Source organism: Pyrus communis, chromosome 8 (assembly GCF_963583255.1).
Source record: "Pyrus communis chromosome 8, drPyrComm1.1, whole genome shotgun sequence".
NCBI lineage: Eukaryota > Viridiplantae > Streptophyta > Magnoliopsida > Rosales > Rosaceae > Pyrus > Pyrus communis.
The window spans coordinates 25,488,008-25,503,772 of NC_084810.1; the positions used below are offsets into that span (position 1 = coordinate 25,488,008).

General features: G+C 38.9%; 1 protein-coding gene across 1 annotated transcript; it reads left to right on the forward strand.

The window, feature by feature from the left end:
* LOC137741368 (putative disease resistance RPP13-like protein 1) lies at positions 1-15,297 on the forward strand. The gene is made up of 4 exons (XM_068481087.1): positions 1-125; positions 315-488; positions 10,375-14,818; positions 14,911-15,297. The coding sequence occupies exon 3, from the start codon at positions 10,531-10,533 to the stop codon at positions 14,758-14,760; it is 4,230 nt and encodes a 1,409-aa protein (XP_068337188.1). The 5' UTR covers positions 1-125; positions 315-488; positions 10,375-10,530; the 3' UTR covers positions 14,761-14,818; positions 14,911-15,297.
* Positions 15,298-15,765: the final 468 nt, after the last annotated feature.

Below are 15,765 nucleotides of genomic sequence, written 5' to 3' on the forward strand. Positions count from 1 at the left end.
TTTGTTACTGTCTTTCATTTCAAGTCAACGCCTAGTTATCGAAAATTGAAGAGCTCTAAAGTAGTCTAGATCTGTTGATTTTCCATGTCCTTTCATCTTCATCATCATCTGAAAACTTGAACGCAGTAAGTTCCTCTTGCAACTATATATGCCAAATCCATTATTTATAGATTAATTATTTCATTTTTCTTCAAGTTTGTATACTTAATTATTTCATCAATAACCAGCTATAGATTAATTATTTCATTTTCCTTCAAGTTTGTATACTTAATTATTTCATCAATAACCAGCTATACAATTTGTGCAATTTTCAGCCTGCCTTACTTATTCCATCATTCACTCTGGAATTGTTGATCGTAAGTGCAAACTGATCCATGCAAACAAGTGCCGTCATGACCTGACAGACTTCCTTGCTACAGATCATATCCAATATTCGTGCAAGTTTCGAGTCTTGAAACGTAGGATTGCAAGAATCCCTACAGTTACGGGTAATCCCAAAACTGACCCATTTATCCGTTCAACATGTTAAAATTTATAAAAATAATATATACTATTATATGAATTTTGCAATATTGAGTTTTTCTTTGTCCTTGTCTTTCAAATTTATTTGGCGTGTTTTTTTGTATTTTGTTATTGAGTAATATCATATGATGTTTTTTTGACAAACAATAGTGTTGTCGGTAAAATTGTTAGTTGTTAGGGGAAGGAGATCGGTGGGCATTGAACCCATAATGGGATGCAAAGGCATGGTTGTTTTCCGACATTGTTGTAGAACGCCATTATATGGTGTGTTTTATTGTGCTCTATGAAGGAAAAATTTTGTCCTAGCTAAGAACATGCATGAACATTTGAATACATAGGCATACTAATAACACTTTAAAGTAGGCATGCATTCAAAAACAATTCATAAAACCCATGACTTTCAAAGCCTAGTATATGGTGAACCATAAGACTCTTTAACAATATTAAAGAGAATAAGAATTTAGAGATTCTTTACCCTTGAAGCTCATCCTTGATTGCACAAGGGATTCACCCAAGTGGAGGGCCTTCAAGTCACCTCCTTGCTCCTTGGATCTTCCTTGTGATTTCCTCCCTTTTAGTGCTCCTTTTTCTTCTTTGAGGATTTGAAGATTTGTTCTCCAAAACACCAAAAGTTTGGTGTCTCTAAGTCTCCACACCAAAGATGTTGTGTGAAGATGAAATGGATGACTTAGGGAAGAAAGATTGCTAGATGTTCTTTCCCTAAGGTGGCCGGCCTCTTTGTAGAAATTGAGAGAATAGGTTTCACCCAAATTCTATTAGAAAAAACCCTAAGGATGAAATGGCTATAAAGTTGTCTTTATACCACCTCACAATAGAGTGGCAAACTTGCAATTAAGCCAAGTTCACTACCCTCCACCCTTATGGCCGAAAATATGTTGTTATTGGGCTTAATTGCCCATTTTGTTTTAGTTGTCATACAACTTAAACATAATGGGCCTTGTGGACCAAAACGTTTTTGTGCCCCGAAGCCCAAAACTAACTTAAACGCCCAATACGAACGTTTCGTATATTTAATTAACTATTTAATTAATCTTGACCATTCTTCAATTAAACCATTTAATTGCTTATCCATTTCATATAATTTCTTCACTTATATCCTTACTCGGTGTACGATCCATTAGGTTCCAATTAGCGAGGTAGTGGGCGATGTTACTCTTAACGATCGATTGTGAATTGAAATCACATTTCAATTCTCCCTTAAAATTAGTGTTTGCTAATCTTTAGGGCTTCCACAAACCATGGGTGACGCCTAGCAGCATGTCATGGTTACCCAAGCTAAGTAGAAGTGGTTGGAGAACCTATCCAGTTACAACTACAATGCAATACGGTCCTTCTCTAATACAATACTCTTAATCACATTGTTTAAGTGATAGTGTGTTTCATGTCTACTATCCAATGTGATATTTCTCTATATGATTCAATTGAATAAGATTTGGAATAACCTTCCTTAGTCATATTCATATGCTTTGGCCAAAGACTCTCGAATCATATCTTAGAGTATTCTCCTTCCATCATGGAAGGTTAGAGATCCCTTGTTGTGCATTCATATGCCTACATGACTAGATAGCTTGACCCCAACAATGCCGTGGACACTCCAATGGAATGTCGTTGACATAATCAAAGATCAAGGACCTAACCATTAGACATCAATGATGCCTCAGGTCAAAGGACTACTTTGCATATTGCAACTATTGAGTTCTCACATGACATGTATGTTAGAACTCTCGTTTGATCGTTGTTCAGTGTACTCGATTACTCTTTCGAGCACCTATGTGTTTGCCTTAGTGTCCAACACCAAATGACTTGAGACTAGTTCATACTCACGCTTGAGTCGACATAACACATACTAACCTTAGCGGATTGTCAATGCCCAATTGGCAATCCTATGGCTAGGAACGTTTTAGGAATGAACATAAGAGAAAGGTCTCGTTAATTTAACTAACTTAAATCACTTGTCTCTTAGATCAAATACATTCCTTGGATTCCCTTATTGCTTAAACACAAGATACTATAAATAGTGATTAACAATAAGCTTTGCCCTCTATTAAACATATAAAAGTTTAACACAACAAGTATTCCAAAAAGCTATTACATCAAATGAGTGGCTTTGTGGGCATACTTCCAACAATCTCCCACTTGCACTCAAAGCCATCTTCCCATGTATCTAATACCCATCTTTTCCATATGACGGTCAAGTTGGATTTGAGACATTGGCTTCGTTAGTGGATCTGCTACGTTATCGGCTGAAGCAACTTTGAGGATGTTGACTTTCCCCTCGGCAGCATATCTTCTAATGATATTAAAGCGCCTATCAAAATGCTTGTTCTTTTGATGTGCCCTGGGTTCCTTGGCTTGAGCTATCGCCCCACTATTATCACAGTACAAAATTACTGGTGATGTAATGGTTGGAACCACTCCAAGTTCAGTGATGAACTTCTTCATCCAGAACGCTTCTTTGCCGGCTTCAGCTGCAGCGACATATTCAGCCTCTGTCGTGGAATCAGCAATTACACTTTGTTTCTTGCTTTTCCAGCTGACAGCCCCACCATTTAGAGTGAATACATATCCGGAGTTGGAACTTCTATCATCGACGTCAGATTGGAAATCTGCGTCTGTATAGCCTTCCACTCTCAACTCTGTCGCTCCTCCATAAACGAGGAACATGTCCTTAGTTCTTCTTAAGTACTTAAGGACCGTCTTGACAGCTGCCCAGTGTTCTGATCCTGGGTTAGATTGATATCGACTAGTAATGCTCACAGCATATGCGATATCAGGCCTTGTGCATATCATGGCATACATAAGACTTCCTATGGCGGAAGCATAAGGAATCATATTCATATGCCGTATCTCTTCAGGAGTCTTAGGTCCCATGGACTTAGAAAGATGAATTCCATGTCCTACAGGAAGAATACCTTTCTTAGATTGTTCCATCTGGAACCTACTTAGCACCTTATCAATGTACATAGATTGGGATAATCCAATTAATTTTCTGGATCTATCACGATAGAGCTTTATCCCAAGTACATAAGACGCATCTCCTAAATCTTTCATGTGGAAGGTTTTGGACAACCACACTTTTACAGAAGAAAGTACTGCAGTGTCATTCCCGAATAGTAATATGTCATCTACATATAACACTAGGAATACAACTGCTTCCCCAACGACTTTTTGATAAACACAATTGTCGTCTTCGTTTTGAGTAAAACCAAACGATTTGATTTCAGTATCAAAACGAATGTTCCAGCTCCTGGAGGCTTGCTTAAGTCCATAAATGGACCTTTGAAGCTTGCATACCTTAGTCTTTTCAGACTTGGACACGAAACCTTCGGGTTGAGCCATATAAAGCTCTTCCTCTAGGTAGCCGTTCAGAAAGGCTGTCTTCACGTCCATTTGCCAGATTTCATAATCATGGTACGCAGCTATAGCAAGCAAAATCCGAATGGACTTAATCATGGCTACAGGAGAAAAGGTTTCTTCATAGTCAATCCCTTCTCTTTGCCTGTAACCCTTGGCTACTAGTCTAGCCTTATAAGTCTCCACGTTCCCATCAACGCCTATTTTCCTCTTGAAGATCCATTTGTTTCCAACAGGTACTATACCTTCTGGAGGGTCTACAAGAGTCCAGACTTGATTTTGATACATGGAATCCATCTCGGATTTCATGGCCTCTTGCCATCTCTTTGAATCAATGTCGGACATTGCTTCAGTGTAGTCTCTAGGGTCTTCCTTTGTGTCATTGTCACCTAGAAGGTGCAATTCCGCAAAGTCATTGTCTAAGCCATACCTTCTAGGTGGCTTATTGACCCGTTCAGATCTACGTGGAGCTAGGGGTTCAGGAACAGGGTTGTCAACATGTCGTGTGCTTGTTTGTGGTTCATCATTAATCTCATTAATTTCCATCGTTTTACTTATAGTTTCTTTGAGAACAAATTCGTCCTCTAGAAACTTAGCAGTTCTGGCGACAAAGACTTTCTGGTCGTCAGGATGGTAGAACTCATATCCCATAGTTTCTTTAGGATATCCCACAAAATAGCACCTTTCTGATCTCGCTTCAAGCTTAGTAGCTTCAAGCTTCTTGACATATGCTTCACAACCCCAAATCTTAATGTGATTAAGACTTGGCTTTCTACTATGCCATATCTCATAGGGCGTTTGTGAAACTGATTTGGAAGGTACTCTATTAAGCAAGTAAGCTGCTGTATATAGAGCATATCCCCAGAATGTTACTGGCAGATCAGCGGAACTCATCATAGAACGAACCATGTTCATCAAGGTTCGATTTCTCCTTTCAGAAACTCCATTAAGTTGTGGAGTTCCCGGTGGAGTCCACTGTGATTTTATTCCACACTCTTTGAGATAATCTAGGAATTCATTACTCAGATATTCACCCCCTCGATCTGATCTTAGGATTTTTATCTGTTTCCCAGTTTGCTTCTCAACTTCATTCTTGAATTCTTTGAACCTTTCAAAGGATTCTGACTTGTACTTCATAAGATACACATAGCCAAACCGAGAGTGATCGTCGGTGAATGTGATATAGTAGGAGAAACCTCCTCTCGACGTAGTAGACATAGGTCCACATACGTCAGTGTGGATTAACCCTAGAATTTCAGTGGCACGCTCTCCTTTCCCAGTGAATGGAGATTTGGTCATCTTCCCTTTCAAACAGCATTCACAAGTACCCATCTGGTCATTACCTAATGGGCGGACATATCCGTCTTTCGAAATCTTGCGAATCTTTTCAAGGTTCACATGTCCAAGTTTAAGATGCCACATCCTTTCTTGGTTAACTTCTTCTCTAGCCCTTTTGGGTTTTGAGGTATTCCCGCTTTCAATACAGTGCATCCCACTATTCGTCTCTAGGTGAAAAAGTCCCTCTATCATATTACCATGAGAGATAATACGACCGTTCAAGTATAAAGTGCAACTCATTTTGTCAAACAATACTGAGTGCCCATCTCGTAAAAGCTTAGAGATAGAAATCAAATTCTTTATACATGAAGGAAAATATAAAAAAATTTTAAGTTCCAGGACTTCCCCAGAGGGTAGGTTAAGCATGTAGGTGCCTATTGCTTTTGCAGAGATTTTAGCGCCGTTCCCAACTCGCACAACCATCTCCCCATTGCGTAGTGTCTTGCTCCCTACTAGTCCCTGCATCGTATTACAGATATGTTGACTAGCGCCTGAATCAAATATCCAGGAATTGGAGCTCACTGTAAAAGCACTTTCTATGACCGAAATAGTCTCTTCAAAAGTTCGTGTCATAAGGCTCGCAATGCGCACCCTGTATTTCTTCTTCCAACGTTCATCCTTTCCACAATGAAAGCATGTTCCTTTGGATTTCTTTGCCTTCTTCTTATGTAACCTCTTCCTTGTTTTTGCATTCTCACTCCCACTGTCCTTTTTGAAACATTTTTCAAATTTACAGCACATGTCAATCATCTCGTTAAAAGTATGATCGAATCTATTCACTTTATAGTTTACAATAAACTTAGTGAAATCATCCGAGAGATATGCAAGGAAAAAGTCTTAGGCCATTTTGTCAAGTATAATGGTGGGTAGTATTTTAGGCATGTCGTTAACTACATAACATAACAGAAATCGTATTAGATTGTTGATTAACTACTTGATTGGGTCTTGAATCAAATAGTACCACCCACTATTTTTGGCAAACTCCATATCCCTCAATGGAATTCGAGAGTTATATTGAACTCTTAGCGGGGCATGGGAGACTCACCATTACCAAGCCCACCTCACGATGATACGATGTTGGTTAGCAAAAATAATGATGAGAGAATAACGCTTTACTCATTTACAACGTTTGTAATTACCCATCTTATTTGGCCTCTAGAGAATGTTGCCTCACGATGATACGATGTTGGCACCATTGCACTTAGTTAAGTTATTCCCACCATGCTTAGTTCGTGTAGGGGTTCAAGAATAACCTCACGATGATACGATGTTGGCTATCCTCGTTGCCTACACTTACCTCATCATATGTTTATGGACTCCTCCTGAGTGTAAGCATGCACTTTGTACTCCCCCATGATAGGGTGAAGCCGGTGTACAAGTCACAAACGATTGGAGCCCACCACGGTGGAAGGCCTACGAAGAGATGTTCAAAGCATCTCTCGCTTATCAACTTAATATCCATTTTATTTGAGGGAGTAGTGTTGGGCTACATCAAAAACATTTTAATCATATTAAAAGAACATGGGCCTATCACAACTATTGGTCCAAGTTAATATGAATTAGTAGCATATAATACTCCCACTGTTTCGTTGAAACAAGCGAGACTATATGGAACTACTAACGAACGCATTGCATCCTCATATGGACTATATAGTCGTTTTAGGTTTTAGGATGATTATGAACCGTTTGATTTGATCCAACACGAGCCTTGTGTTGGACCTTGGGTTTAAGGTAGATAGTTGTTGATTTTAGTTACGCGTTTAATCCAATTAAACCGTTATTTCCTATTGGGCGTTGGACCCAACTATTCCAATTTGCATACATATAAACAAAGAGGAATACATGAAATAATAAGAAGGGCTTATGCCCTTTTACAAAACAAATAATGGGCTTATGCCCTTTACAACAACTTGAATTAATCAAATTACATTCAAATCTACATTACTTAAAACCCAATCATTCATAATGTAAATCGGCCAATCACATAGCTCAATTATCGAGGCCTTTGGTTCATAATCACCCTTTTCTTAATTAACTAAATTAACTAAGAAAGCAACTTTAAACAATTGGTTTTTGGATCCATAGAATTGATTTAAATGGAACTAAATATAATGAAAATCCAATTCTCATTAAAGAGACAAAACAATTTTTGTTCTCATTTTATTTGGGCCATTTTGCAAAAACACAAACTTTTGGGCCAAAATACAAATACACAAAAGTATCAAAACTTTATTTAATTGCACAAAAGCACCCCACTAGAGGGGTGGCCGGCCAAGGATAGTTGTTATAGAGATTTTTGATAAAAAGAATTTTGTAAGTGGATTTTGGTGGGTGAGATTAAAGATGGTGGGGATGGTTTGAAAAGAAAATATATCTTTGATATAATTAAAACCATTTAATCATTTCTTACCAACAATCATCATCCATCAACTAATATTCAAAAATATATCTTTGACATAATTAAAGCCATTTAATCATTTCTCACCAATAATCATCACCCATCAACTAATAATCAAAACTTTATGTAAAACATAAAACTTTTGAATCAAAACTTCAAAACTTTTTGTTCTTGATAAGAACTTCAAGAAATATGAAGAACATACATGAAAACTCATAATAGCTCCATGGATGTTTTCTTTCACCAAAAACTCAAATTTTCACAACTCAAATGAGGGTTATTATCCTAGGGTACTTAGGGGTTCCAAAAAAGCACTTTAAAACCATTTTAACAAGCCTAACATGAACCCAAAAAATCACCCTTTGGATTTGGCCGAAAATCCCAAAACACTTGGCACCAACTTTTAGTTCCATTATTCATGCTTTAATGAACTACATCTACAACATTTGAGATGCTAAATTTTCAAACAAAATTTATATTCAAAGCAAGAACAAAGCTTGTAACATTTACAACATTTAAATCACATATTATGAAAAATTACAAAACCCAAAAGGATCCACCATAAACTAGGCCTAGGCTCTGATACCACTTGAAGGAAAAATTTTGTCCTAGCTAAGAACATGCATGAACATTTGAATACATAGGCATACTAATAACACTTTAAAGTAGGCATGCATTCAAAAACAATTCATAAAACCCATGACTTTCAAAGCCTAGTATATGGTGAACCATAAGACTCTTTAACAATATTAAAGAGAATAAGAATTTAGAGATTCTTTACCCTTGAAGCTCATCCTTGATTGCACAAGGGATTCACCCAAGTGGAGGGCCTTCAAGTCACCTCCTTGCTCCTTGGATCTTCCTTGTGATTTCCTCCCTTTTAGTGCTCCTTTTTCTTCTTTGAGGATTTGAGGATTTGTTCTCCAAAACACCAAAAGTTTGGTGTCTCTAAGTCTCCACACCAAAGATGTTGTGTGAAGATGAAATGGATGACTTAGGGAAGAAAGATTGCTAGATGTTCTTTCCCTAAGGTGGCCGGCCTCTTTGTAGAAATTGAGAGAATAGGTTTCACCCAAATTCTATTAGAAAAAACCCTAAGGATGAAATGGCTATAAAGTTGTCTTTATACCACCTCACAATAGAGTGGCAAACTTGCAATTAAGCCAAGTTCACTACCCTCCACCCTTATGGCCGAAAATATGTTGTTATTGGGCTTAATTGCCCATTTTGTTTTAGTTGTCATACAACTTAAACATAATGGGCCTTGTGGACCAAAACGTTTTTGTGCCCCGAAGCCCAAAACTAACTTAAACGCCCAATACGAACGTTTCGTATATTTAATTAACTATTTAATTAATCTTGACCATTCTTCAATTAAACCATTTAATTGCTTATCCATTTCATATAATTTCTTCACTTATATCCTTACTCGGTGTACGATCCATTAGGTTCCAATTAGCGAGGTAGTGGGCGATGTTACTCTTAACGATCGATTGTGAATTGAAATCACATTTCAATTCTCCCTTAAAATTAGTGTTTGCTAATCTTTAGGGCTTCCACAAACCATGGGTGACGCCTAGCAGCATGTCATGGTTACCCAAGCTAAGTAGAAGTGGTTGGAGAACCTATCCAGTTACAACTACAATGCAATACGGTCCTTCTCTAATACAATACTCTTAATCACATTGTTTAAGTGATAGTGTGTTTCATGTCTACTATCCAATGTGATATTTCTCTATATGATTCAATTGAATAAGATTTGGAACAACCTTCCTTAGTCATATTCATATACTTTGGCCAAAGACTCTCGAATCATATCTTAGAGTATTCTCCTTCCATCATGGAAGGTTAGAGATCCCTTGTTGTGCATTCATATGCCTACATGACTAGATAGCTTGACCCCAACAATGCCGTGGACACTCCAATGGAATGCCGTTGACATAATCAAAGATCAAGGACCTAACCATTAGACATCAATGATGCCTCAGGTCAAAGGACTACTTTGCATATTGCAACTATTGAGTTCTCACATGACATGTATGTTAGAACTCTCGTTTGATCGTTATTCAGTGTACTCGATTACTCTTTCGAGCACCTATGTGTTTGCCTTAGCGTCCAACACCAAATGACTTGAGACTAGTTCATACTCACGCTTGAGTCGACATAACACATACTAACCTTAGCGGATTGTCAATGCCCAATTGGCAATCCTATGGCTAGGAACGTTTTAGGAATGAACATAAGAGAAAGGTCTCGTTAATTTAACTAACTTAAATCACTTGTCTCTTAGATCAAATACATTCCTTGGATTCCCTTATTGCTTAAACACAAGATACTATAAATAGTGATTAACAATAAGCCTTGCCCTCTATTAAACATATAAAAGTTTAACACAACAAGTATTCCAAAAAGCTATTACATCAAATGAGTGGCTTTGTGGGCATACTTCCAACACTCTAGACGTACAGTATCAAGTTGTTGGATTATTTTGTATATAATAAGGAAAATAATATTTCCATAAAACGTAATAGTGACTGTATACATAATGGCGGTACGGTTATCAAACTTATGATGTAGGCAACCTTGATCTGAATCCACCATGTTGCCATCCCAAGTCTTAAATTGGTACCTCTAGATATGCTTACTAGGAGTCCATTGATTGATTATTTCACTTCTACTATAAATTTGTTTATGATTGCGCAGGCATTAATAATCAGTTCTTATAATTTTAATTTGTGCAGTTGTGAATATTTCTGAGTCTCAAGAGATCAAGCTTCCACATTTGCAAGGAACTAGGCTTTGACTGTTACTCTTCCTTTCTTGAGTTCTGCACCTCAATATTGCTCAAGAACGGTTCGCTGTTTCTTTGATTGCTTGGAGGTCTGTTCACGCTTGATATGGCACTGGGAGAGGTTTTTCTTTCGGCGTTTCTACAGATGCTGCTCGACAGGTTGACCCCTTGCGAGATTCTCAACTACTTTGTAAACTTCCGGGGTCTCGGAAAGAAGCTGGAGAAGTGGAGGACCACGTTATCTACAATCGGGGCGGTGCTGAGTGATGCTGAGGAAAGGCAACTGACTGAGGGTGTTGTAAAACTGTGGCTCGATGATCTCAGAGATTTGGCTTATGATATCGAAGACATGTTGGACAAATTTGCCACACAAATATTGAAGCGCATGATAGAGGGACGTGAACAAGCCAACATAAGCAACAAGATATGGAGATCATTTTATAAAGTTAAATTGAGGTTTGATATGAACTTCGAAATGAAGAAGATTACAGAGCGGTTGCAAGACATATCTGAACGGAAAGAACAGTTTGGCTTGAAAGATACTGGGACGTCTGCTAAGGAATCACGAAGTTTACAAAGTTCAGGCGTGTTAAATGAAAAGCTTGTTGTTGGAAGAGATGATGACAAAAGGGAGATTATCGAATTGTTGTCAAGAAAATATGAGCATGCAGGTACTGTCAATTTTGGTGTAGTAGCTATAGTTGGCATGCCCGGAGTCGGGAAGACGACACTTGCTCAACTTGTATTCAACCACAAAGATGATGCCATGAAGGAGTTCGAGCCAAAGGTGTGGGTATCTGTGTCTGATGACTTCGATGTTGTGCGAGTGACAAGGGCAATTCTTGAATCAATCACATCCCGACCCGTTGAAGTCGAGGAGTTCAGTAAAATGCAGCATGATTTGAGTGAGCAGTTAAGAGGAAAAAAGTTTTTAATCGTTTTAGATGATATTTGGAACAAAGGTGACTATGATCTATACGATCTCTGGACAAGACTTCAATCCCCTTTTGGCATCGGAGCTGGAGGAAGTAAGATACTTGTGACAACCCGTGATGTGAATGTTGCAAAGTTTATGGGAGCCGCTGGAGTCCATAATTTGGAGTGCATGAGAGATGATGATTGTTTGGAAATATTTGAGCGACATGCATTCGGGGAACTTAACGATGGAAAACTAGTAAATTATGAGTTAATTCGAAGAAAAATTGTCGAAAAATGTCGTGGATTACCATTAGCTGCAAGGACTCTCGGTGGCCTTTTACGTTGCAAAGAAAAAGATGAATGGGAAGAAATATTGAACAACAAATTGTGGAATATAGCAGATAAGAGTGGCATTCTCCCCGTACTAAAATTGAGCTATCACTATCTTCCATCAAATTTGAAGAGGTGTTTTGCCTATTGCTCAATACTTCCAAACGACTATGAATTTAGGGAGAAGCAACTCGTCCTTTTGTGGATGGCAGAGGGTTTGATTCAACAAAAACCTGAAGACAATAAACAAATGGAGGATTTGGGTCGTGACTACTTTCGAGAGCTATTATCAAGGTCGTTGTTTCAAGAATCAAGCAAAAACAATTCACGATTTGTAATGCATGACCTCGTTAATGATTTAGCACAATGGGCAGCAGGAGAAATATGTTCTAGGTTGGAAGATAAGCAAGGTGATAACTTGCAACGTACCTGCTTTCGAAGGGCTCGCCATTCGTCTTTCATTGCTGGTCAATTTGATGGAGTCATGAAATTTGAGGACTTACGTAAAGTTGAACATCTGCGAACATTCCTGCCACTTTCGCTTTCAGATTCCAGGTGGTGGAGTAAATATTTGTCTCATAAGGTTATTTTTGGGTTACTACCACAGTTGCAATACTTACGAGTGCTCTCTTTGAATGGCTACAAAATAACTGAGCTGCCAAACTCAATCGGTGATTTGAGGTTGTTACAGTATCTTGACCTTTCCTACACAGATATAACCAGTTTGCCTGACTCAACAAGCACTCTTTACAGCTTGCAAACATTAATATTGGAAGGTTGTTCTAAATTGAAGTCATTGCCTGCGAACATGAGTAATCTAATTAATTTGCGCCATCTAAACAACTCGGATGCATATTCGTTGGGAGGAATGCCTCCACAACTGGGTAGATTGGTGAATCTCCAATCATTGTCTAATTTTGTGGTCAGTGGTGGGAGTGATGGATCAAGGATAAGGGAGATAGAGTTCCTATCGCATCTCCGTGGGACATTGTGCATCTCAAGATTGGAGAATGTGATTGATGTCGAGGATGCTCGGAGGGCCAACTTAAAATGCAAGGAGAGGCTTGATTCGTTGGTCCTAGAATGGTCTCATTCAAGCGACACAAGAGAAATGGAATCTGTTGTGCTTGACATGTTACAGCCTCATACAAAGCTCAAGGAGCTCACCATCAAGAGTTATGCCGGAAAGGAATTTTCATCGTGGGTTGCAGTTTCTTTGTTCTCTAATATGGTGCTTGTGCGGTTAGAGGAGTGTAACAATTGTTTATCATTGCCGCCTCTCGGACAATTGCCTCATCTCAAAGAACTTTATATTAGAGGAATGAATGCAGTGGAAAGTGTTGGTGTTGAGTTTTATGGAGAGTGCATCTCGCCTTTTCCGCTATTAGAGACTCTTGAGCTTATGGATATGCAGCATTGGAAGGAATGGCTTCCTTTCCAACTAGATCATGGAAGTGGTGTTTTCCCTTGCCTGAAAACGCTCTTTGTAAAAAAATGTTCAAAACTGGAGGGTAAGTTGCCGGAGAACCTCAATTCTTTAGTAAAGCTTGGAATTGTTAAATGTGAACAATTAGTGGTTTCAATTGCCAACTACAAACAACTTCGTCAGTTAAACATTGACTGTTGTAAAGTGTTGGTGCATACAGCTGCTAAGGTTGAGTTTGAGTTGTTAGAGTCCTTGTGCCTTTCAAACATTTCGGAGCTGATGTCTCTGCAAACAGGGGAATTGTTCCAAAAGGGATTAACCAAGGTTAGAGATTTGAAGATTAATGGATGTGAGGAGCTGATGTTTTCATTGAAGAATGAGGGTAGATTATTGCAGCAGTTGACTTCTCTTGGCCATTTGGAAATTGAAGACAACTCTCTTCTAGTTGAAGAATTGGGAAACGAAGCAGAGGAGTTACTGCAATTGCAAATACTGGAGTGCAAGCTTGAATGTCTGGAGTTAAAGAAGTGCGACAATCTTTTGAAGCTACCAAAAGGGTTAAATCAGTTGTCGTCTCTTCAAGAGCTTTGCATACACAAATGTCCACGTCTAGTTTCTCTTCCGGATGTTAGTCTGCCACATTCTCTTAAAGACATCAAGATTACAGAGTGCCATTCATTGATATATTTGGCAAAATTCCAGATTCCCCAAAATCTCAGAAGAATACAGATACGAGACTGTAAAAGTTTGAAATCACTAGTAGATGAGGAGGTTGTTGGTTCTTCTCCGTTGTCTTCTTCTCACATTTGTCTTGAGTACTTGAAAATCCAGGAATGTCAATCTCTGACGTCGTTATCATTGAGCGGCCAGCTTCTTAGGACGCTTAAACACCTTGAGATATACGATTGTTTACAGCTGGAGTTAATCGAAGAGGACGGGTTATCCCGCTACAACACTAATCACTGTCTTGAATATATAAGGATCTGGAAGTGCCAAAATCTGAAATACTTACCCAATGGCTTATGCCACCTCATCAATCTTCAGACGTTGGATATTTATTACTGTGGAAGTCTTGTTTCTATCCCCAGACTGAGTGGGGGGAGAAGAGCCTCCAACCTGAGAGAGATCAAGATAACCGATTGCGACAAATTGGAGGTGTTACCCGAAGCCATGCACAGTCTCAACTCTCTTGAGGAATTGACCATCGACTACCGTGAAGGTTTGAGTTGCTTCTTTCCCGCCAACCTCACATCACTTACAATTTCGAAGGTCAAGAGCTGTAAGTCATTGTGGGGGTTGGAGTGGGGATTGTACAGACTCACCTCTCTTAGAAAATTGTGGATCTACGGCAATGACCCGGATATGGTATCGTTTCCACCCGACGTGGTCCACACGGAGACGCTTCTCCCCAAATCTCTCACTGAACTATTAATTTGTGGTTTCCCGAATCTGATGAAACTTAGCAAGGGCTTTCAATCCCTAACGTCTCTTCAATCTCTGCATCTCTCCAATTGTCCACAGCTAGCATCCATTCCAGAAGAGGGTCTTCCTCCTTCACTTACACAACTTCTCATCTATGGGTGTGTTGTGCTAGAAGAGAGATGCGAACGAGGAAAAGGACGCTACTGGCACAAAATATCCCACATCCCTTACATAGCGTAGAGAGATTTTAAGATGATGTGAAGCTGATGGTCAATTCGATCCCAGTCTCTTGGCCCAGGTATCATCTTCTCAATAGTATAATTAAAGTAATCCACAATATTCCTCAAGTTGGTAAAATGTTTAAAGTTTTTTTTTATTTGTGTCCTCAAGATTTTGGGGTTTCAGGAGTGACTGTTTGGGAGGCATTCATTTGGGATTTGGCTGACAAACTACAGTAGGGCTGGTTTTGTGTTTGCATTGAGAGCAATTCTTTGAAGACAACCATGCCTGTTTCTAGGCCAAGGTTTCTTCTCCCGCGCTGCTCGCAACTCTAGTGTATGAGCTCTCTGGATTTGTAATATAACTGTGGTACTCTTTTCTAAGTTGGAGTTTTTCCCACTGGGTATTCTCCGATCAAGATTTTAACGAGGCCACTTAAACCTAAACTTTTGTAATTCTTCCCTATGATGGATGTTTATGGGATCACCGTTTTCCTATCCCAGTTTATTTTATTTTAGCATTTTGTGACTTGTGAGCGAGTAGTGCATTTAATTTAATGTGTCGAGAATTAGGCAATTAACAAGAGGAAAGGGGCTTATTGCTCAAGTGGGTAAAAGAGTGTTTTTACTCTTGCACCTCAGGTTTTATTGTCGAATACCCCTTCCGCATTGTTACTTGTATAAGAAATAATAATAGTAAAAAATAGATCATTCTCTTGCTTCCATATCTTTCCCTGATTACCTCCCTGCTAATGACTTGCGGAATTGGGCGAGAATGGATCATATAGTTGTCCTCCTCCTCCAAGATCAGATGCCGACTTTCCAGAGGCAAATGTGAGACTGTTGCTGAACTGTTGATTAGGAGCCCGTGGGATCTCGTGTCGAGTTGAGTGAGCAGGAGAGTTTTGTTGAATTTGAATATGATTCCTTGGCCTGGGAGGCTGAGGACTGGGAAAATTGGCAATTTGGTGAGGTGGATTGAAGTTATCCGGTCTCATTGTATACCATGAAAAAAAAGAGTGAGATT

Excerpts from the sequence above, each read along its gene's own strand:
- LOC137741368 (XM_068481087.1), top strand. The coding sequence starts at position 10,531 with ATGGCACTGGGAGAGGTTTTTCTTTCGGCGTTTCTACAGATGCTGCTC.